Below are 23705 nucleotides of genomic sequence, written 5' to 3' on the forward strand. Positions count from 1 at the left end.
TCGCCATCACAGATCTACCAGCTTCTACATGATTTAGAATCTTGGGTACCTGCAATAACATTTGCTTTGAATATAAACTTTCAGTTAGCAGTGTGATCAACAAACTTATAGTTGAGAGTCCCTGGGAACTATCTTGTTGTATTTGAAAATCACAGCCTCTTATTGCAACTATTTAATGTAAAGTATATATTTGTAGATACATTTTTGTGTCTTGACTAATTTTGCACCTTGTGTGTATTTCTGATCTTTTGGAGGTCTACATTTAGGTCCCTGCAATTAAGTTTGGTATAATTAGTATGATTTCTTTAGGCCAAGCAAAGCTGCATTTGCTTATTTCAGGTCTAGATGGAACCTTGTAGGGTGCTTCTATTTTGCACTTGATAATTTAAATAAAGTGTAACCATTTGTTTCTTTGTAATAATTTTTTGAAAAAATATAATAAAGTGTACTTTCTTAATTAAAAAAAGAGTCCTTCTGTGAGGTGTGCAGTCGGGGATCTTAAGACAAGAATTCCTTGCCAAAATTCCTTTTCTGTGGAATCAGTTACATTTATAAATAACTGCTAAAGATAAAAAGAAAAATGAAACAACTGCAAGCACATTAATATGTAAAATGTTATTTAAGCATGCATTTGGGAATTCAGGATGGGAATTTGGGAATTCAGGATGTGAGGTATGTGGTGCTATGATTTATGATATTAATCAGAATGAATATCATTTCAACGATTGCATTGTTGTATCTTGGCATCAATTGCATTATATTTGTACCTGCTTAGATTTACCCAATTTAAGCAATATAAAAAAGAAAAATCTTGACTTTCTTATATGTAACATCCATATAGGCATTTTCACTGTTACTGTCTGTAATTTTCCAGTCATCTTTTCTAAACATACCAAAATCTTATCTTTAGAAAGCTTAGTTTATCTCTTGATCATTTTCATGGTCATTCTCTGAATCCTTCTTAAGGTGCAGTGTCAGTTATTTTCAAGGTGCTTATCTATCAATCTCTTTGTGATATGCTCTAGAATCTAGATTCTTTCCAGGTATCAACATCAGACTGACTGACTGTATTTTATTGAACCTTCCTTCTTCCCTTTTTTGAAGAGATGTTTGCTTTCCTATTGAAGTTCTGCCACCTGTTCTCCAAATTTTTTGAAGATAATGTAACCCTTCAGTATTCTAGGATGCAAATTATTTATCTCCGTTTAGACACAAAATACACATTCTTTTACCATGTTTCTATCAGTCTCAGACTAAATTCTGTTTTTCTATTCTGCTTATTACATTTCTGGGGGGGGGGGTTGGGGTAGGAATGGAGACAGAAAGGATTGAATTGCAATAGGGTTGAGAAGTATTGTTTTCATTGTTCCCTTTTAGAATTTAACTGGTTTTCCTAAACAGCCGGTATACTAATTATTTTCTTTGTATTTTAGTTGGCATATACTTCTTTGTTATTCCTAGCAATTTTTGCAAATGTCAGTTTTTGGCTTCCTGGCACAAGCTCTACAGAACAAGACAATCTGCCTTTACTCTTGCTTTATGATCTTTTATTCCATTTCCTGTATAGATTTTAAAATTTGTTTCCAGTTGTCTCCCCCTCCGTGTGAATGTGTGTGTTTGTGAGAGAGGGGGAGGGGGAGTGTTCAACTTCTTTTGCTATCCATTTTTACGTTCTCACCTGAATTGTTTACAGCTATGCTTTTAATATCTCCTTTGGAAAAGGAATACAGGAGCTGTTAATGATAATTTGCTCCTGGAAAAGAGGAAAATATAATAAACTCAAAATAACGCTGCTTTGATTAAGAAGCAAGAGGGAAACTCTTGGCAGGCTTTCAAGATTCTGTTTTGAAAACCTATAATAAAGTTGCATTTTTGTAATCCTTGATCTAACCTGATGCAAAAAAATTATCTTTAGAAATTTCCACTCATTTTGCTTGCATTATCATGCGATGGGATCCTATTTATCATTGCTTAGTTCAAAACCACGTCTCATTACACCCAATTTTATTAAAATCAAGAACTACAGGATTCCATTATCACTTTCACCCTCCTTGCCTGCTACTTCCACCTCTCAAATTAAGTCTTCCTTATTTAGTGCTGTGGTATCAAGCTAGCTGATTCTTTTATCTTCGTTCACATTATGAAGAAAAAAGCTGTTGACAAATAAAAACTCCAACAAATCAGGGACAACTGGGTCTCTTTTGTCTTCTACCTTATGAAGAAAGTTGTTGACAAGTCAAAAGTTCCTGAAAAGATCATGCTTCAGAGACATGATGTCAGGCTACTTAGTCTATCATTATGACTCCATGTGTTCCAGTTTGTTTTTGAAATATCCACATTTTTTCCTTGGATGGGAAAACAAGACACCAACAACAGAATGAGTTTATTTGTTCATGCATGCAGGTAATGTTTTACAATACTTGAATTTCTGAATACAACTGAATATTTAAACATACAATATATTTCCTCTTTCTTTTGCTTCTCTTCCTTTTAAACAAATGATATTTTTTTAACAAAATGGGATAAAACTATAAAAGCACATAAATAAATAAAACAGTTGGCTGTTCTCCAGTCATGGGAGTCATTTGTTACATCTTTCCTGTCTGTAAAGAGCTATGCTTAAAATTTGATGTACAGTATTACTTTGGAATAAAGGCAATCCAAGTAGGGTAGACATCAGTATTAGGGACAGCACGTATCATGTCATGTGGGCTGGGTGGATATCACTTAACTCAATAAATGAGCGCTAAAGAAAAACCTTCTGTAAAAAAGGTGATTAGGTTTTATTAAGTAATAATTTGTAAACTGTCATTAACATATACAAGAGACTTAATGAGTAACTTTTCCTCTGAGAAGTAGGCATATTGCAGCTAAAAACGTAAGCATATTAGAAAGCAGATACCTCCACCTTTACATTAGGATAAATATGCAATCCTTCAAATGTTGGTGGGCTACAGATCCCATGATTTCTCAGCACTGGACAAACTGGCAAAGAATGATAGACATCAACAGCATCTGGATGCCTCACTGCAGATTCCTACTGTGTATTGGTGGATCAAGGATATCTGCCAGGCATTAACTAGACAGCTCAGATGCGAATTACAGCTAGAAGTTACAGGTTTTGTTTCTTTATGCACATAATCCCATGTGTTTGCAGTGATTTTTCCTTCCCTTTTCCTTCTTCTCAGTAGTTATCTAATACTGATAGATCAATAATTTATGACACAAACTAATTTATCTCATATTAAAAAATGCTAGAAGTTTAGTCATACCGACAGGGTCAGTTAAGTGTGTGGAATCAATTTTTTAAGATCAAAACCCCTTTTCTACACAGGACATGCTGACTTTCCTGTTTTTGTAGAAACTCCCATGCTCCTAGAATAGCATAGCAAGTATGTTTCCTGCTATGCTATAAACATGAATATCAACAACTGCAATTAATCTGCAAACTTTTTAAGTTCCTCTCACAAATTGCCTCTCACTCGTTAAGCATTTTATACACTTTGCTCCGAACTCTAACCAGCACAAGTCACATATATTTATTTTACCTGATTCTTTGGGGACCCTTTTGTCATAAGTACAGTAAATCAATTGAATTAAGACTATTATACTCCTTTAGGAAGAAAAGATTTGAGAAAAAAGAAAAACAGTATCTATCACTTCTTACCATCACCTGAAGTCTTGGGGTATGTGGAATTTCTTGAAAATGGCAATTGGAATAACTTATTAGGGCATAATTCAGAGCTGAGGTAAAAATGTGCGAGCAAAGACAATACAAAGATTATATTAATAATAGCATGATTTATTCTCATTTCAAAAGATTTATATAGTAACTCTTAAAAATTAGCTGCTGGGTGTTTCAAGATTTTGGCATTTCTTGGATATTGCGGATAATACTAGGCAGACAAACATCACTGAATCTCTATCTCACAATTAAAATCTTCAGTAGATACATGAAAAAATACTCCAGATGCATGCAAACTCTATGGTCATTATACCTATACATTAGCTAGGACTAAAATCATCTCATTTATAATGACAAAATTCCTTTTATACATACGCGGGCCAATTTGTTTGTATATTCTACTTATAAGTAGGGAGCCAATTTAGTGTAGTGGATAAGGCACCAGACTAGAAACCAGGAGACCATGAGTTCTAGTCCTTCTCTCTCAGCCCTAAAGAAGTAATGGCAAACTACTTCTGAAAAACATTGCCAATAAAACTGGAGAGATTTGTCCAGGCAATTACCAGGAATCAAAAATCAACTCTCACACAAATATACCCAGGAAACAACAAAAAATCTAACGAACCACATCTTTATATTTGTACATGTCAAAAGCACCTACAGCATTCCCTTATTTAGGCTAATTATAGCTATGCAACACTTTCAGAATGCTTCAATAAAGAACGAAGCAAAGCAAGTTGGCATTTTCAGTTTGAAGATCAAAGTTCAGGTAGTCCTGGACTTCCAACCACTTGTTTAGTGAGTGTTCAAAGTTATGAGACTGAAAAAAATTGGCTTACAACCTGTCCTCAATATGACCACTGTGGCAGTCCCATGGTCAAATGACCAAAATTTTGATGCTTGGCAACTGGTATGTATTTATGACATTTGCAATGTCCCAGGGTCACATGATCGCTATTTGCAATTTTTCCAGATGACTTCTGACAAGCAGTCAATGGGGAAACCCAGGTGCCCTTAACTATGTGATTCACTTAACTACTGTGATCATTTGTTTAATAGCCACAGTAGAAAAAGGTCATAAAATTTTGTGTGACTTATATAACCGCCTTGCTTAGCAACAGAATTTCTAGTCCCAATTGGGGTCATAAGTAGACGACTCCCTGTATCATATCCATGTTGATTTATGTTGCTTATTTTACAGTCTTTTGCAGAGCTTGTCCTAAGAAAGCTTTTCAGTGAAAACAGAGGGAAGAACAGAGGAAAAAATGAGAATAACGGAAGAAAACTCCCACAACACTCAACCAATTCTTGAATTAACTTCCATCACTCACTGAAGTACATCCAGGGATTTGGGTTATGTAGCAACATGAGCTTGGGCACCCTTATTCTGAAAAGCCCAACTACTTCAATTGCATACTGTATTCTTGTAGCTGAAAAATTATCTCATGTACGGAACCAATGGTTCATTTTGGTCTGTTGTGTCATATGGCACAGCAAGGCTTAATAAAGAACACTTCCTTGTTATTAAAGCAATAGAGATCCAAATTCTAAAAAAAGTCAGTTAATATTAAAAAAATACTGTATTATGATTGGTATTAGTTCAATATGATTGGAATTTCTGCTATACAAGTGTTTCATTCTTGACAGCTGCACATCCTCTTGAGAATTTTTTGAAATGACAGCTTCGGACGATTCATTCACAGATGACTAGATTCAATTGAAAATATATTTTGTCAAAAATTAGCTCCCGAAGCAACATATACTGTATCTCACCCATGCACATTAGCATTTGTTCCTAAGGATGCTTGTTAAAATACAAATTTAATTTAGAACAATGCATTGGAACTCGAAAGCTGCCAAGAATTTGGTACAAGATAGGGAGCCTAGATAAATGCTTTAAATAAATAAATACACTTCTAATGTAACAGGGAGTGTGTGACTTTTAAACTATAATAAGTGTAAGTTTGATTTTATGCAATATTATTTAAAAAATAACAATGGAACCAAATGACAAAATGTAAAATGTATTAGCATGTTGTGTTTAAATGCTAAATAGAAGTAAAGGGATTATTTGGATGGGGGACACAGTTAAGTGATCCCTTTGGACAGTTGTTGCTCTACATATAATTATTCATCTTTTCTGAAACGTCTATTTGTGCATAGAACAATGATGCAATTTTCATACCTCACTCACACACTGCACTGGTCAGTTCAGGCAATATGAGTGCAATGTCTGTCTCTACAGCAGTGTAATCTATATTTGCTTTCATATTATTTTATGTTACATTTTGGAATTTTCCATTCCTATATGGCAGACTTTGGACACCAAAAAAATTCAGGCAGAAAATGTTTAGTAAAATTAGAACAGCAGTTTAATATTGGTTTAAGAAAGACTGGTATAACATGGTTTGGATTTATAAGTATCCTAAAAAAAATTAACACTGTGACCATCAGGAATATATAATCTTAAGGAATAAATAATCTTTATTGCCTTGTTATAGCATTTTTATAGCATTTTCAGAATAGCAGAATAATTTCTACTCTGATTTTGCAATTATCTAATTCCTGGGTACAAGAGTTTTGTAATCGACTGCACAAAACTTAAGCAACAGCCATTTGGTATTAATTTGTGAAAAATTAGCCCTATTGCTAAAGATTTCTTATGCTATATAAAAAGCAAAATTAACTTCAATAGGAAAGCAAAAAAGGTGGATAATCTTTGTTCTCTGAATAATGTACTATAGGCCTTAGCAATCAAAGCATTGCTTGAAAAATTAGTCACTGATTTCACTAGTCAGTCTACTCTAATTTTCATTAAACATTCCTAATCAGAGAAATATTCATCACAGCCTGCCTTACAGCAACTAAAACATGTTACTTTAAGAACAAAATTTTCCCAAATGATTTTTTTCATAAAAATATAACATAAATTTCATAAAAATTATATAGCAGATAAATGTAACATTAATTATCTAATGATAATTATAATCACATACACAGAAGCATTGAATGCTTCTAAGTGTTGGACTACTTGAAGGTGCTTTCCAAAAACTGTGCGATTCCTCTTCCACTTCTAGGGATGGGTGTATGCATCGTTTTCACTCCTGAAGGAATTACACCTTTAAAAAATGCACTGCTGTCAATATATAAACTACATTGCTTTACACCAGGGGTCAAACTCACATCGTCATGGCAGCTAAACTGGGTGTGGGTGTGGCCAGCATGTGACCCATCCGGCCCGTGGGCCAGGAGTTTGACAGCCCTGCTTTACACAGAATTACAAAGAACTTATATTTATACAAATTTAACACACATACATACTCCACATACTCATCCATCACAATTGAAAATAAGTAAGCATAGGAAATAAAAAGAACCTCTATTCCACAAAACTTTAGCAGATAAGGAATGGAATTTTTTTTTCCCAAAATGGACAGATAAGAAAATACACTAAAATTGTTCAGTTCTTGTGATGATATAGACACAGCTATTACGTTTTCTTGGAAATGGCTTACCACTGGCTTCTTCCAGAATGAGTTGCAATTTTCTCACTTAGCTATCTGACTTGTGTTTCCTATAGTCCAATAGTTTCCTATAGTCCAAATACTAACCAAACCTGACCCAATTAATTTCCTAGCAGAGACAAAACTGGCTAAATGCTATCTTGAAGCTAAAGCTAATATAACCACATTGGGTAACTGAACTTCAAACAGTTATATTTAGAATTATTAGGAATTATTGTAATATTTTTATTTGTTCAAGAAATAGCAAGTTTAGCTGAGGTGCCAGTAAATACAATTGGTCAACAATACAATATACTTATTTGTGATTGAGTACAGCTAGTCTGTGTTCCCAACCATGGGAACGGAGGGGAGAAGGTAGTTTCTCAGATTTCTCTGAAAATGCAGCTATTATGGTAATGCCAAAGAATGCAGCAGGAAGCAGTTTACTTTAACACCTTTTGCCAGAACAGTACCAACAACTGCTTACATTTTCTTCCAAAGAAAAAGACTAGAAATGCACAACCTATACCTCCCTCAAAGCCTTCCAAATGTCTGACCTTCTAAAAATTTACAACCATACTACATGATTTAAATAATGTTAATTAAATAATTATGTTAAATAATTATCAGGAATTAACTATAATTTAATTTAGTTATTTTTCAAACTTTTAGCAACTAGAATAATTTTATTATTTGTATTAACCCTGCCCAATTTAAGCTTTAGTAGATAAAGCTTATTAAATCCTGACATACTTAAGAATACAGGTGAAACTCAAAAAATTAGAATATCGTGCAAAAGTTCATTTATTTCAGTAATGCAACTTAAAAGGTATAAGATAGTCTCATTACATGCAAAGCGAGATAGTTCAAGCCTTGATTTGTCATAATTTTGATGATTATGGCTTACAGCTCATGAAAACCCCAAATTCACAATCTCAGAAAATTATTACATGGAATCAATAAAACAAGGATTGTACGTAGAACAATATCGGACCTCTGAAAAGTATAAGCATGCATATGTACTCAGTATTTGGTTTGGGCCTCTTTTGCATCAATTACTGCCTCAATGCGGCGTGGCACGGATGCTATCAGCCTGTGGCACCGCTGAGGTGTTATGGAAGACCAAGATGCTTCAATAGCGGCCTTCAGCTTTGCTGCATTGTTCGGTCTCATGTCTCTCATCTTTCTCTTGGCAATGCCCCATAGATTCTCTATGGGGTTCAGGTCAGGCGAGTTTGCTGACCAATCAAGCACAGTAATCCCATGGTCATTGAACCAGGTTTTGGTACTTTTGGCAGTGTGGGCATGTGCCAAGTCCTGCTGGAAAATGAAGTCAGCATCCCATAAAGCTCGTCTGCGGAAGGAAGCATGAAGTGCTCCAAAATCTCCTGGTAGACAGCTGCGTTGATCCTGACTTAATGAAGCACAGTGGACCAACACCAGCAGATGACATAGCTCCCCAAATCAACACAGACCGTGGAAACTTCACACTGGACTTCAAGAATCTTGCAGTGTGTGGCTCTCCATTCTTCCTCCAGACTCTGGGTCCTTGGTTTCCAAATGAGATCCAAAAGTTGCTCTCATCAGAAAAGAGAACTTTGGACCACTGAGCAACAGATCAGTTCTTTTTTTCTTTAGCCCAGGTAAGATGCTTTTGACATTGTTTGTTGTTCAGGAGCGGCTTGACAAGAGGAATACGACATTTGAAGCCCATGTCCAGGATCAGTCTGTGTGTGGTGGCTCTTGATGCACTGACTCCAGCCTCAGTCCATTCCTTGTGAAAGTCCCCAACACTTTTGAATGGCCTTTTCCTGACAATCCTCTCCAGGCTGCGGTCATCCCTACTGCTTGTGCACCGTTTTCTTCCACATTTCCCCCTTCCACATAACTTCCTATTAATGTGCTTTGATACAGCACTTTGGGAACATCCAACTTCTTTTGCAATTACCTTTTGAGGCTTTCCCTCCTTATGGAGGAGGTCAATGATGGTTGTCTGCACAACTGTCAAGTCAGCAGTCTTTGCCATGATTGTGATTCCTACTGAACCAGACTGAGAGACAATTTAAAGGCTCAGGAACCCTTTGCAGGTGTCATGGCTTAATTAGCTGATTAGAGTGGGACACTTTGAGCCTAGAATATTGAACCTTTTCACAATATTCTAATTTTCTGAGATTGTGAATTTGGGGTTTTCATGAGCTGTAAGCCATAATCATACAAATTATGACAAATCAAGGCTTGAACCTTCTCACTTTGCATGTAATGAGTCTATATATTAGTTTCACCTTTTAAGTTGCATTACTGAAATAAATGAACTTTTGCACAATATTCTAATTTTTCGAGTTTCACCTGTATACTTCAATTAGGATACATTTTATTAGATTTCAATCAGTTTTTTTTAAGGAGTAGTATGTTATCCTCACATCTGAAGATGCAAAATAAATCTCTACTTACCACTACAAGGTGTGGCATCATGATCCTTATTAAGTGATCTGAAATAACTATCATTTCCAGTGCTTTCGACTTTCCCTTTCTGCAATTCAAACACAAGATCACCAATATATATGCATGCTATAAAGAGACTGAAATTTGCAAGCTTTCCCTTTCCTACCTCATTCACTAGGTCTTCAAGGTATTTTTGCAAAGAAAGGCAAAGTGGATTTAATAGTTAAGGAACTTCAGTATGCCAACAACCAAAACCATTAACCTACTTTCGAACTGATATCTTGAAATGCATATTTTCCAAAACAACTTATTGTACTATTAGTAGTAAAACATTTTGAAATAATTATTAAAAGTAGAAACATAAATAACATATCTTCAAATACTAAAACTCAACAGAGTCTACAAAAAATATAATACCAAAGTTCATGAAACTTTGAACTTTCAATATTGTGAAACAATATTCACTTTTCCGTAGACCATTTTTCCAAAGTTGAAAGGTTCAACAAAACATTTTTTATGGTGAACTTCAGTCAAGTGGCAATACTGTTAATGAGTGATGGCTTCTGCCTTCCTATTTTCCCATGAATCCTATCTTTACCCAGTGGTTTACTGAGAATGGAGTGATGACACAGAATTTACCCAAAATAAAAGTCGCCTGGAGTTCCCTGGTGTTTTTCTGAGGTTTTCTGTGATTTATTGGACAATTTTAAGCAGCACTCATAAAGTTATATCACAGGATGACATTTCAGAATAGTATATTAACACTATAGTTAACATTATAGTTAACAGTATATTATCTGCAACCAAGCACAGAGAACACTAAGAACTCAACACTTTAATCCAGAGTTATATATAATCTGTAGATTATCTCTACAGAGTTGTAAATCATATGCTTCTGAAATCTTCTCGTTAACAACTTCACTGTAACTAGGCAAAGGAAATATGAGATTCATAAAGGACATAGCTGTCCCAAATTAGTCCTGATTGTTTAATGAAGTGTTCACAACAATTGGCCATAGATTGTTTTAAACGAATTGCTTGAACAGGGGGGATACTGGATCATTTTATGAAATGAATGAAAGAACCAAACTTTGATATTATTTGTTAATTAAGACTCGCTTTATATATTAGCAGGACCCCATATGAAGCGCTGATAACTTCCAATGGAAAACATGAAGAAATTGAGAAATTTCAAAGGGGGAAAATACTTGGCTGAAGACTTTACAGTACGACTTTAAAGCATAACCTCAACAATCACGCTCTTTCTCATTATGTCTCTCTCACACACTCACACCACACATTCCAATAAAATAAGCAGTATAACAGAAGAAAGAAAAACAGTTAAATTAGAAAACTGACCTGGAAGCGTCCAGCATCCAGCACTATCATCTTAGGGTTTGTTATGCTCTTGCAGTTCTTCTCAGTTAGTGGTAAATGAGATGCAGTTAATTGGATTTCATACATATTTGCTAGAGAATTGCTGATGCAGTATCTAAATTGAATAGCAAAAGCACATATTGAGACAAACTGTGTCACTGTCATGGCTGAAGAGAAATCCACATGTAATTAATATAAATAATATGACCTGTACCAAGATGGCATCTAACCAGAAATAAATCCAAGTAATTTTGTCTGACATGGTCTGCAAACTCCTACACGTAGCCCTGTAGCTGCACCCGAGTTCAACTCTAAGAAATCTTATCTAGAATAACATTTGGCTAAATAGATAGAGATTCAAGGGCTCAATTTATCTGAAGGATACTCAGATAATACTTTTTATAGCAATGAGAAATACATTTCATAATATACACTTACACACATTACACTTATATATATAAATTCACGAAGTGTTTAACTAAAAAGAAAGAAAGCAATCAGGATGCCACAAATTATAGATATATCCTCTTACTTAACATTTAACATTACTGATAATAGAAACCTAGCAGTTGACTAGCACTTTACATTTGGAAATTTAAGATTAAAAACCTTGGGTAGAATTTAGCAACAAAGTTTTGTTCACACAACGTTTTTGAATCCTCTCTTCCTTCTTGTGCTCCCACATCCTCTCAAAATCTGTTCTAGGGATTTGAAAGCATCGAGAAGTCAAATTCCATCACTAGGAATGATTCCCTGAATCATAGCATTGGTTTTATTTAGATTAACTTAAAATATATTCTTTCTATAATATCACCAACAATATAAAAATAGCAGAACCTTAAGATAATTGCTGATTGTCATAAAAGTCCACAAATTATTTGCAAAATAACCGCAGACACCACACAGCTAACATGCTATTCCAGAAGTAGTTTTTTTTTTCTTCTTCCATTCAATTGTGTCTGATTGTTAGAGACTGCTTGGATAAGTTCCTACAGTTTTCTTGGCAAGATTTTTCAGATATGGTTTGCCATTGCCTTCTTTCAAGGGCTGAAAGAATGTGATTGGGCCAAGGTGTGTAAGGTAGAACTAGAACACACAATCGCTCAGTTTCTAGCTTGTTTCCTTAACTAGTATACTGAACACCTTTTTATTTTTAATCAAAGTGCAAAAGCTTTATAGAAAGTAAATGTATACTTACGCAATTTTCTTGCATGTAGCAAGAGCACAGAATACAATATCATTTTTTTCATGCCACTGACACCTAAACAAATGCCATATTTTCATAATGAATCCAGAATTTCAAATACACATCAATAAAACAGAATTTGAAATGTTAAAAAATTAATATTGTCGAGCTAATGCATGGGTATCAACACCTTTTCAGTACAGGGTAGTCTTGCAATTTTCTATTTTACATAGTTCAAGATTTTTAAACATTTTCAAAAGCATCTCAAAAGTCTAGGTCTTTAAAATGCCAGAGTGCTAAAATCAAATCTATTTTCGTTAATCCCAATATTTTGTGCATCAAAACATGAAACTTGCTAAAAAAGTAAATTTAAAATATACATGTATACATATTTTACACATACACAATATCTAAGTATTGCAGTTCTGTTGAAAAAATAACTAAAGCAACTCTCACTGTAATTATTAGTTGTTCACTCTATGTATAACATTCTATGTATAATTTGCAACTGTTTAGCGGATTAAAACATACTCGTTTTGACTGTTTTGTTAAATCCCTTAAACCACTCCTTTCCAAACTTTTTTTTTCATTATCCAAAATCACTTATCAGAAAGTCCTATCATACTTCAAAAACTGATAGTAAGTACTTTCTCTGAGCATTGTCATAACTTTGAACAGTTGTTAAATGAATGGTTGTTAATTTGAGGATAACCTGAATCATTAAAAACAATATTACTGAATGATCTTTACATTATTTTAACAAATCACCATTGATAATTTCATTGATTTTCATCTTAATAGGAATACTTTGGGAGAATTTTCTAATATATTTTAGTCCATGTTGCAATCTTTACGTCAAGTTAAATATGCCTGTTATGATGGGTAATAAGTTGTTGCTACCTAAAGAAAAACTATTTTTACCCAATTTGAGGTAATTTCCCCAGATTTCGGAAGCACTGCCTTAAACAGAGACAGTGCTTTTGCCCAGAGAAATTTAGGTCCTGTACTTCACTACTAGACTTTTTTACCCAATTCCAGTCATGAATACAAGTAATTCTTGGGTTACAACTTCTGTCGGTAAGTGAAGCAGTTAAGTAAAACATCACATGAGAGGGCTACTTACTAACAGCAGTCCTGGATATGGTCTGCGACTGGCACTAGGGCCTTGTTGAAGACTGTTTATTATTGGTTGAGAATAATCGAGATGGAGGAAGGGAGGTTACCAAAATTAGCGCTAATGGAGCAGATTATCTCAAGTAATAAAAATAACTGGTTATCAAGAGTTCTGAAGCAGATATCTAGCTCTGGTATCCCTTTAAATTGGCAACAGTACGACTATAGGCAGATCCGAAATTGGATTGCACAGAGATTTAAGGACATAAGTGCCCAATCGGATATTGCACAGGTGACAGCAGTAAAAGTTTGCCCCTGGTTATCAGCCAATAAACAAATCTTCAAAATAGAAAAATATTTAGCTGTGCCTTTGTTTCCCGTCCTGAGAAGATTCTTTACAAAACTGAGGTTGGACCAACTTGGAACAAATATGCTCTGGGGTAGATATAAGGGTATTCCTGTAAGGGAAAGGGTCTGTCTATGTGGGACGGGGGAAGTCGAAACAACGTCCCACGTAATTTTTGATTGCCCCCTATATTCAGACCTGAGGGAACATCAACTGGGCAGGATCTTTTATACCAGCACCCCTAAGTCTAAAGAGCACTTTTTGCGATATTGTTTGTTAGATTCCAACTTGCAGTTGGTAAAATGGATTGCTAAATTTGTGGTAAAGTTGATGGGAAGGAGGACAAAGTTGGTGCAGCAAAATGCGGTAGATTGTAAGAATGATCACTTGATCTAACAATGTAATTTTAAGAGCAGTTAACACTGATTGGGTAGATGCAGGGGCTACATTACAATATAAATTTAATTATATTTAAATGGTACTTTAAATTATTGTATTTTATCCCGATTTTATTTTAGATCGTATTTTATTCTAATTGTATTTTAATTGCGAGTTATTCCAATCTTACTTAATTTGTTTTACCAAACCTTTGTAATGATTTGTCTTTGTAATTCTGCACTTGATATGGCCCAAAGGGCTAATCAATAAATAAAATTGAATTGATATGATTGTTAGGCAAGGATCTCACACTTTTCCCTGCCCTGCATGGACTGCCTCTCCATTTCAACTTTTCCACCAACCTATCTCCTTCCCCATATCTGCCATTTTTTAGTCTTTAAAGCACGGTGGGCGCAGTGATTAGAATGCAGTACTGCAGGCTACTTCTGCTGACTGCCTGCCAGTTCAAATTTCACCAGGCTCAAGGTTGACTCAGCCTTTCATCCCGCCAGGGTGGGTAAAATGAGGACTCAAATTTTGGGGACAATATGCTGACTCTGTAAACCGCTTAGAGAGGGCTGTAAAGCACTATAAAGCAGTATATAAGTCTAAGTGCTATTCCTATTAAACATCTGATTAAATCATAGAATACAAAAATATAAGATGATAGGCACTGTATTCTGCCACCTATCTGCTGCTGCTCTTCCCCATTGCCCCAAGTAACCTTGGTCTACTTTGCCTCCACTGGACTCTGCCAGCTTTCATACAGTGGGCACTGGATTCAATTCTCCCACACCCTGTCACCTTGGTTTCAGGGCTCCTGGTAGGCCTGCCAGGTATCCACAATCTTATCTGGTCACTATCCTAGGGGCTCTACATGCTCTGCACAAAGTTCTATTGCTGCCCTGCACAAAAGAGGAAGCTATCTAGAGAGCAGCTCTCTGGATCCTACTGCACACCAGGACAGGACTACAAGTTCTCCATGCCACTGCTGGCCTGGATGATTCTTCTGATGAAACAGGGTAAGTCCACTAGGACCTGGCAGTTAGGCAGTCACTGCAACGCATGACTGATAGAGGCCCCATGCCTCTATCTTGAGGCTGGTTGGTGTTGATGAGTCCAGCAGAGGAGAGGCAAAGCAAAGACAACAACAAAGGTCAGCTGGGGACAGAGGGGATGGCAGCAGAGAGGCAACAGCAGAAGTGGCTTCTTCAGCTCAGTTGTGCTATATAGGGCAGCCAAAGAAACAGAGATATTGGGGGGGTGGGGATAGGTGGGGGGGTGGAACTGAAGTGGGCAGGGAAGGAGGAAATGAATGTGGGGTACTGCAGTAGTCATAAATGCATGCTGGTCGCCAAGCAATTATCACATGTCAGTGTAGTATCTTTGGAAATCTTAACCATCAAGTATTAAATTCAATTACTTGAAGTAAGATTTTTTTCCCTCTCTGGTCATAGGAATTATGCATCCCTTCATAATTTTAAAAGTACTATATTCCCCTGCTAATGGTTTTGTATATTCTGAGACAGGGGTGAAATGCTCTCGGTTCGGACCAGATCGCCTGATCCAGTAGCGATAGTGGCGGGTGGTTCGGAGAACTGGAAGCAAAAATCCCTGCCCCCCCCATGCCCAGCTGAGCCGCACAATCATCAGAGGCTTTTTTTTTTACTTTTAAAAGCATTTTTTCTACAACCTCTTTGGCCAAAAAAAATGCTTTTAAAAGTTAAAAAAAAAAGCCTCTGATGATCGCGCGGCTCAGCTGGGATCGTCAAAGACTTTTAAAAGAAAAAACCCATTTTTCTTTTAAATGCCTCTGACGATCCAAGCTGACTTGCCTGATCGGCAGAGGTTTTTTAAAAAAGCTTCTGCTGGTCAGGCAACTCAGCTGGGATCGTCAGAGCCTTTTGAAAGCATTTTTTTTACAACCTCTTCGCCAAATTCGTTGTAAAAAAATGGTTTTAAAAGAAAAAAGAAAAGCCATGCCCACACAGTCACATTTACCCCACCACCACCAAGCCACGCCCACAGAACCAGTAGTAACAAATTCTAGATTTCACCACTGTTCTGGGTGTTTCAGGATACAAACTGAAGTAATTATTTCTATGAACATTATGCAGTAAGATAAAGAACCATCCAAACTAAATTAAAGTGTAATTTGAAAAAAAATGTTATTTATAGTAGATAAAACATTGCTAAATAGAGATGTACAAGTTTATAGCTTTTTCGGAATGTAGAAAAAAAAGGGAGAAGATTAAAAACATACCTAGTATTTCCTGAGTAATCCCACATGGAAGCATCCAGTATGTTACACACCCAAGTTTTAGAAGGTTCTTTTTGAAGTTTTTTATAATACAGCTCCACAACAAGATCCTCCACATTTAAAAGCTGTAGATGATTGACGCTGCCTATTAGGAAAATAAATTTCAACATCAAGAATATTACAAAATATTTGTTAACAATATTTTCTCTATTATAAAGGTAGCAGATTTCTTACCTGTTTCTTTAGCCATATATTTTAGGCACCAGTTAACTCTGAAGTGATCATCAGACTACAAAAATAAAAATTTGGAATTAAATATTTTTTTATTCAGTACATAGATACTGACGAGAAACAGAAGTACATGCTTTCTCTTAAAATGTCTTAAATCTATTATGGCTCTAATTTACTTAATTAGATCACCTTCACAATAACATTAATTAAAATGTCATTTGATGCATTCTTTACATATGGATCAACAGCCACAAAATCTCCAAACAGCAATACAAATAATTATGTACAATATAGAAACAGTAATGTATAAACTACTAATGGATTGCACAAACTAACTGTTCAAAATCATGGAATAAGTTATTAGAATGATTGGCTTCTTATGCCTTTGTCAACTAATTTTTAACAGGATTTAATTATTTTTGCCTGTTTGAAAATTTTATAATTTTAACTTAACATTTCAATTTTATATAGTGTTTTATATTTTGATTCTTTACTGTACACTTTGAGGAAGATGGACAGTGCAGAAATGTAAAATATAAAGACAGACAAGATGGATAGATACCGGTACATGAACTTAAATGGAAACTATTTTGATACCTACGTGAGTCTTTTAATAATAGTGGGTCAAATATTGGAGATGTAGTGGTCAAAATTTGACCTTAGTTTACATGAGGTTAGCAAGGCTTAGAATAGTTTAATAATGGTAGAAAGATTAGACACCTATCTACTCTTAAATGTTTGAGGAACAAGATAGCCAAGAATTTTTTTTAACACTGAAGGCTCAGATTAGATGAATAACTGATCAAATGCCTTTTAATTAATAAATGTAAGCAAAAGGTTTTATCCCTGTGGCTGAATTCCTCTATGTGGAAACATATTTGGATGGATATTCTTATTCAATTACTTCTCAGAAATTTGAATGTCAAGTCAATGTACCTTACAATGTACAGATGGCCAGTTGCCCCTTTGTGGTTTGATGAACTCATATAGGTCATGCAACACAACTGAGTAACTTGCAGTTGCAATATCAAAACCAGATATGGGAATTTTATGGGTAGCATCACCTAAGGGAACATTTGAAATATTTTAAGATACAAGTATCATTCGTACATATTCTAATCTTAACTATACTTATAGATTGCAAGACCTATATATCAGTTCTATGATGAAAGCTCAAGTATCTTAATTTGATTTTTATTAAAATCATTTAGATTCAATAAGAACAAAACTAATCTCATAAACAAGTAAAAATGTTTATCATAAATGTAGAATAAAATGTCCTGATATAAGGCATATTTTTGAAATAAGGATTTTCTAAAAGTTGAACTCTGCTATATTATTGATTTAAAGTACTATCCATAAACACTGTTTGCTTTATCATTCAGGGGAAAATTCTAGCTTGAATTTTACTGAAAAATGTAATATGCAATGTTCAATCAATTCTGTAAATCAGATGATACAAGTGGCACAATAAGTGCTAAAAAAAACTAAATGAAAGTTTTAAAAAAGATATATAATTGTGAAATTGCTGAAGTTTCTTAACAAAAGCATGCTACACAGAATAAGTTATATAGGTAAAATCTATATCTAAATCGTTTCAGAAAATTTGATACAATACCCAACTGTGATGAGGAAAAAAATGAGTAAAAATTTACTCAAATTTATTGAGTAAATCTTTGTTTCAGCTTTTGTGCAATATTCACCTGCAGCCTGGCAATGAAACCGAAATCCCCGTGGTACTTCTCCTGCAGAATGCCAAAAATCAAACAAAATACATTCATTGACTTTGTGTAATGCAAAATTGTTACCCGAATACCTATAATTTACTGTCCTTCTTTCAGTGTCATTGTTAACTTCTTGTGGTAGCTGAATGAGAACTACCTAATTTCTCTTGAAAGACATTAGCCAGATTTAAGAGATAATAAATAAATTAAGATCATAGAAAATTTGCACTGCCAAAATACTTTTTTCTTGACAACCTAATGTTTATTAGATCATGACTGATTCATCACTAATAATACTGTCAAACCTATTTGGCCATTAGAATTTTTTTTTTTTTTTTAGTATGTAGGAATTATTAAATCAGATTGCTTAACCAAACTGAAACCTACTTATTTTAGAATGCCCCTTCTACTTTCAGACAAATTGGAACAAATTCAGTCTCCGCTTTTTCCAACTCACCAGGATTTATAAAATGATGAAATTCTGCAATTATGCCATCCTTAAGTGAATATTTGATACACCCAATTTCACAAGGGAGGAAACGCTTATTGCAGTGAGGGGGCAACATTCCATGACTGAAGATATTCAGAAAGTAGAAGGAAGTTTCGAGCACATCTGAAAAAATTATTTGAATCAAATTAGCAATATATTTTATTATGTGATTAATATTTAATACTAATATATGTATAGTTGCTTCTAGATGATATGGTTGGCACATTAATAAATAAAATAAATTTTAACATAAAACATTTCAGTATATTTAAAAGCTTTTAAAATACTTGATATAGGATTTTAGCTTTCCCTTTAGAAAACTGAATATTGTCTGCATTTCATTGACTAAAATCCTGGTTTATTGCCCTAGCTATTCAAGTTACATTTCGTATTGTTTCTCAATCTCTGCCCTTCTATTAAAATTCTTAAAACATTTAAATGTTAAAACAAAACAATGTAAAACCACAAATATGAAATGATTTATAATTAAAAATAGTTCATGGATTTAATCTGTCATGTAAATAAGGATTAAACAGTTACCAATCAATGTAAACAAAAACACAAAGTCAAAATTACTTATTTCAATACTAATTACGATTTGTTCAAACTCATTTAATAGCAATTATCCCATCAGCTCAATAGTTTTACTTGACCTATCCTATAATCAGGCATCTTTTATTCTAAGCATGCTACTACATTTCTTGAACACTAAAGCCTTACTTTAACTGGTCAAGAGATGGATTATCTTTAAACTATACTTTACCTTGTTCATACTTAAATGGGCTTGTAAGGTTTGTAACAGGAATCATATCCTGACTTTGAGTAGGAAACGGTACTGGGACTTCTCTACGTGGCTAAAAAAAAATTCATTCATATTTACCAAATCAAGAAAAAACATATATACAATGTTCCCTTCTAGGCACAGTGCTGTTTGATTTGACAATATACAGAGAAACATATTTATTTATTGATTTATTGATTGATTACGATTTATATGCCGCCTTTCTCCCTAGGGACTCAAGGCGGCTTACAAAATGACAACTTCAATACAAATCACAATACAATATAAAATTAAAATCAATAACCTAGTTAAAAAACGATTTAAAATTATACCAGTGTACCCCCAAACGGATCAGTTTAATTGGCGGAAGAGCCACGTCTTCAGCTCGCGGCGGAAGGAAAGAAGGTCGGGGGCTGTCCTGAGCTCAGTGGGCAATCCATTCCAGAGGGTCGGGGCTCCCACAGAGAACGCCCTCCCCCTGGGGGTCGTCAGCCAACATTGTTTGGCCGACGGCACCCTGAGGGTGAGAGTGCACAGGACGATGGGAGAACGGCTGGAGAGGTCCTGCAAGTACCCCGGGCCTAAGCCATGAAGGGCTTTACAGGTGAGCACCAGCACCTTGAAACGTATCCGGAGTGCCACCGGTAGCCAGTGTAGCTCACGCAGGACTGACTGAGCTTATGCCATGATACACACTACACAGAACTATAAGAAAACCCTCAACTTCCAAACATTTAAGTGATGGTTCAAACTTATGTTAGCAATAAATGAAGGGATATAGGACCTCTGCCTGAAGTTTACAGCTGCTCAAGCGCCGTCAGTCACATGAACAAAATCTAAGTGTTTGGCAACTGATCCATCCTTACGACAGACTGCAGACTATCTTCCTCCATCCTGCCTTGGGCCTGTTTTCTACACTGGTGGGTCTCACACCTTTCTTCCCACCATGGCTTGGCACTTAATTTTTTCTCTATAATTCCTTCAGGAAGCAGCTGATCCATTGTGTGGTCTTCCTACATGGAGGCTGTTTGATGCCATCCCAGAAGACAGTGCCATTTTGGAGAATTTAGGAGATAAACTTCAGAATAAGGAGGTGACTGCTCTATTCCTTGGCCTCCCTATATAGTACCGAGGCCATGGGGCAGAGCTGAGAAACTGGCACCATTTCAGAGTGGCCATAATTCATTGCAGCTAGACCCAACAAGGTGGGAAGGCCTGTGTGGACTCAATGGGGTAGGAAAGCAGGCCCAAGGTAAGCAGAGCATGAGTGCATTAGGATGGGTGACGCCCTAGGAGGCAACATATGATCCAAAGAAGTACAACAACGGGATACTGGACTAGGTCTCTGCCACTAAAGCACCACATGTTCCTCTTAGCAGCCCACGTTCGCTTAATTACAAGGAGAGCAGGAACTGGGATCATTAAGTGAGATGACTACAGGGTCACCTGATTTAACAACCATCATGACTTTTGATTGTTAACAGCCAGGCTCTGTTATGGTTATAAATCAAGAACTATGGGTATATGTAATTGTCATTCATGGGAATGAATAGCGTATATGTACATGGGTGCGTGTGTGTATACACACACACATATAGACAGAGAATATATATGTGAATGCAGATAACAGTAGCATTATTTAATTTATTATGTGTAGATAATAATACCTTCATAACGCAACACAGCTGATACTCATTAAGAAAGCTGGACAGCTCACTAAAATGAATTAAGTTTCTAGAAACATTGCTTTAAGCTACATATCCTATGCTATCAGAATAGTAGCCATGCCATTTTCCTTTCCTCAGTTGAGCAAAAAAGTCTTTAGGAATGGGAGGACAGTAAAATCTCTACTTTTAGATTTTTTCTTCTATTCTTGTAAATCTGAATATCCTTGCAAGGCCTAGAAGTAATTATAGCGCACATTTACTGTACTAGAAACCTTGCTATGTAACTTCCCTTCTATTTTTAATAGCATAGCAAGGGAAAATGCAATGTATAAACATGACATTAAGGCTCTAATAATGTGAAAGATGGAAAGAAGAAAATTACAAGCAGCAAGGTGGATGGGCTCCATTAGTGGTAATAGGTGCATTATTTGAGAGACTTGAAAAAACGGTTATGGATAGATTATCATAGAGAAAATTTATGTGGTTATCAGGCATCAAAAACAATTTTGATAGCACATAATCATAGGCTGCTAAATAATCAATCTCCGTAGCTATCTTCATATTTTTATAAGATTTAATCTACTATTTGAGATAAATCTAGACCAATCTGCTTGCCATTACAAACATGGGGGAAAATGTAGAATCCATCCAACTAAAACTTTTACTCGGTACCTTTCTCTACATACCTACAGGTAATTTTTATTACTTATTCCCCAATTTAAACTCAATTGTGCTTGAAAATAATTGTATTTACAGGCTTAAAATATTTCATTCTTCTATTTACCTTTTCTGCTACTTCTGACTTAGTAGTTTTCCACTGACGAGCCATTTCTGCATACTTTTCTTTTTGCTCTTCATTAAGTAGCTTAGGAGTAAAAACAATTACATAAATCCTTGCATTATTTTCTCAATGTTTTTTTGCCAAATCATCCACTTTCTTAATCCAACAGGTTGTTTTTTGGCAGTACTCATTAGGGAAAGTCAAACATGCTAACATTCAGTGAAGTCAAATGTTAGAGTAGGTTTAGTAACTTCAATATGGTGCTCTTTCTCAAGTGTTATGTAATAGATCAATGCATCTTATTCTGAATAAATACTGTCAGTGGAAGGCTGAAACATCATTCCAACTGTAGTTATTTTAAGAGTAATGTATCTTGTTTTTAGAACCAAAACTGAGTAGGAAACAGTTTTTGTACAGTAGTTAGTGCTGCCTAGAAATACAAAACCAGAGTTTTTGTCTTTCCTTAGGCATGAAAGCTGTTGGATGATTTTGGGCCAGTCACATCCTCTCAATGCCTGCCAGGATAGCTCCTTTGGGGAAAACAGGAAGAGGGCAGAGTATTAGGTTTGTTGACTGCCTTGAGGTTTTATAAAATAATGAGGGCAGGATAAAAATCTAATAAAATAAAATTCTACTTTATAATAGTGTAATTGCTATTGCTAACATTAAAATTCTAGCAATGCAGAAATATTTGGGAAGCAAATCTTGCTCAAGTTGCAAAACAATTTTGCCAGTTCCATCAGCATGGCTGAATGCCAGGAAATTAGTGCTCCACTCAGTTCTGTTGTGTAAAGAGTTTTAAGCACTGGGTCCGAATTTTGCAGCTTTCTTCAGCAAGGCTTGGAAAGCAGCAAAGAACATAACATGTCTTAAATTCAGGAAGAAACCATTTTTAGCGAACGAGCACGAAGCTCATTCGCCGTTTCAAAAAGACTTTGTAACTATGGCTACGAGATCTCAGCTGCAAAAAAAATCTAAAGAAAACCGTCATCAACTACCGGCCTGATTTTTGCCGTCCAGATCCGACGGCTTTATTCTGTCTTAATCCTGCAACCTCTATTTGCCTCACTTTAAAGCGTCTTCCAGCGTTATCCAAAAAAAATCATAGTGGCCACATAAAGGTTTCCTAGTATTATACTAGGAAGGGTCGGACTACGTTATAAGACGCTATACATAACAAGTAAGGAAATATCAGGTCAGGTCCTTGCAAGTTGAGGGGTGGCCGTTCCTAGGACTTTTCTCTTCAGGTCCCAAGACCGAAAGAGATGGCGCGGCCACGCTCCCTCACCGCCCAGGCATCGGAGCAATACGGGATGGCATTGGCGACGCTGGTCACAGCCAGACCCTGTTGCTTCAGTTCCGGCAGCTTCTCCAGCACGAAGAAATAATAGGCGTTGCGCGAGCCTCTACAGTTCGCCATTTCGCACCACGCCTGCGGGGAAATCGGCGGGTAAAGAAGGGGCGGGTTTGCTTTTTTAAAGGAAGTATGGGCCAATCCTGTGCCACCTTTCTTGTGTTCTGAGGCCAGCACGTGGCTGACGACAAATAAAAAACGGGGCCGAAAGAGTTCATTGGTCGCCTTGAACTACGGGAACTGATTTTACTCTCTTTCAATTCAGGGTCTTTCAAATTCGCCCTGGTCATCATTTAAGGTTTCCGTATCTGGGTTGCAAAAGTCGGCTCGATCATTAGATGGCAGGAAAGATATATATATATATATATATATATATATATATATATA

At 35.7% G+C, this 23705-nt stretch overlaps 1 protein-coding gene across 3 annotated transcripts in view; it reads right to left on the bottom strand.

The window, feature by feature from the left end:
* Positions 1-23705, bottom strand: part of MAEL (maelstrom spermatogenic transposon silencer) — a 65696-nt gene that overhangs the window by 34346 nt on the left and 7645 nt on the right. Inside the window, exons 1-12 of one of the 3 annotated variants that reach the window (XM_034414136.3) lie at positions 23253-23432; positions 21968-22048; positions 19499-19589; positions 18703-18858; positions 18225-18266; positions 17458-17585; positions 16525-16579; positions 16294-16435; positions 12206-12268; positions 10990-11122; positions 9640-9718; positions 6035-6804 (exon numbers count right to left, since the gene is read on the bottom strand). In XM_034414136.3, coding sequence (XP_034270027.1) covers positions 6713-6804; positions 9640-9718; positions 10990-11122; positions 12206-12268; positions 16294-16435; positions 16525-16579; positions 17458-17585; positions 18225-18266; positions 18703-18858; positions 19499-19589; positions 21968-22048; positions 23253-23384 — 1194 coding nt within the window. In that variant the 5' untranslated portion in view covers positions 23385-23432 and the 3' untranslated portion in view covers positions 6035-6712. Of the gene's footprint in view, positions 1-6034; positions 6805-9639; positions 9719-10989; positions 11123-12205; positions 12269-16293; positions 16436-16524; positions 16580-17457; positions 17586-18224; positions 18267-18702; positions 18859-19498; positions 19590-21967; positions 22049-23252; positions 23435-23705 lie in introns of those variants that run through there. The other 2 variants (XM_034414127.3, XM_087894985.1) reach the window with 2 other exon arrangements.

Source organism: Pantherophis guttatus, chromosome 5 (assembly GCF_059756535.1).
Source record: "Pantherophis guttatus breed Tessera chromosome 5, ASM5975653v1, whole genome shotgun sequence".
Classification (NCBI taxonomy): Eukaryota; Metazoa; Chordata; class Lepidosauria; order Squamata; family Colubridae; genus Pantherophis; species Pantherophis guttatus.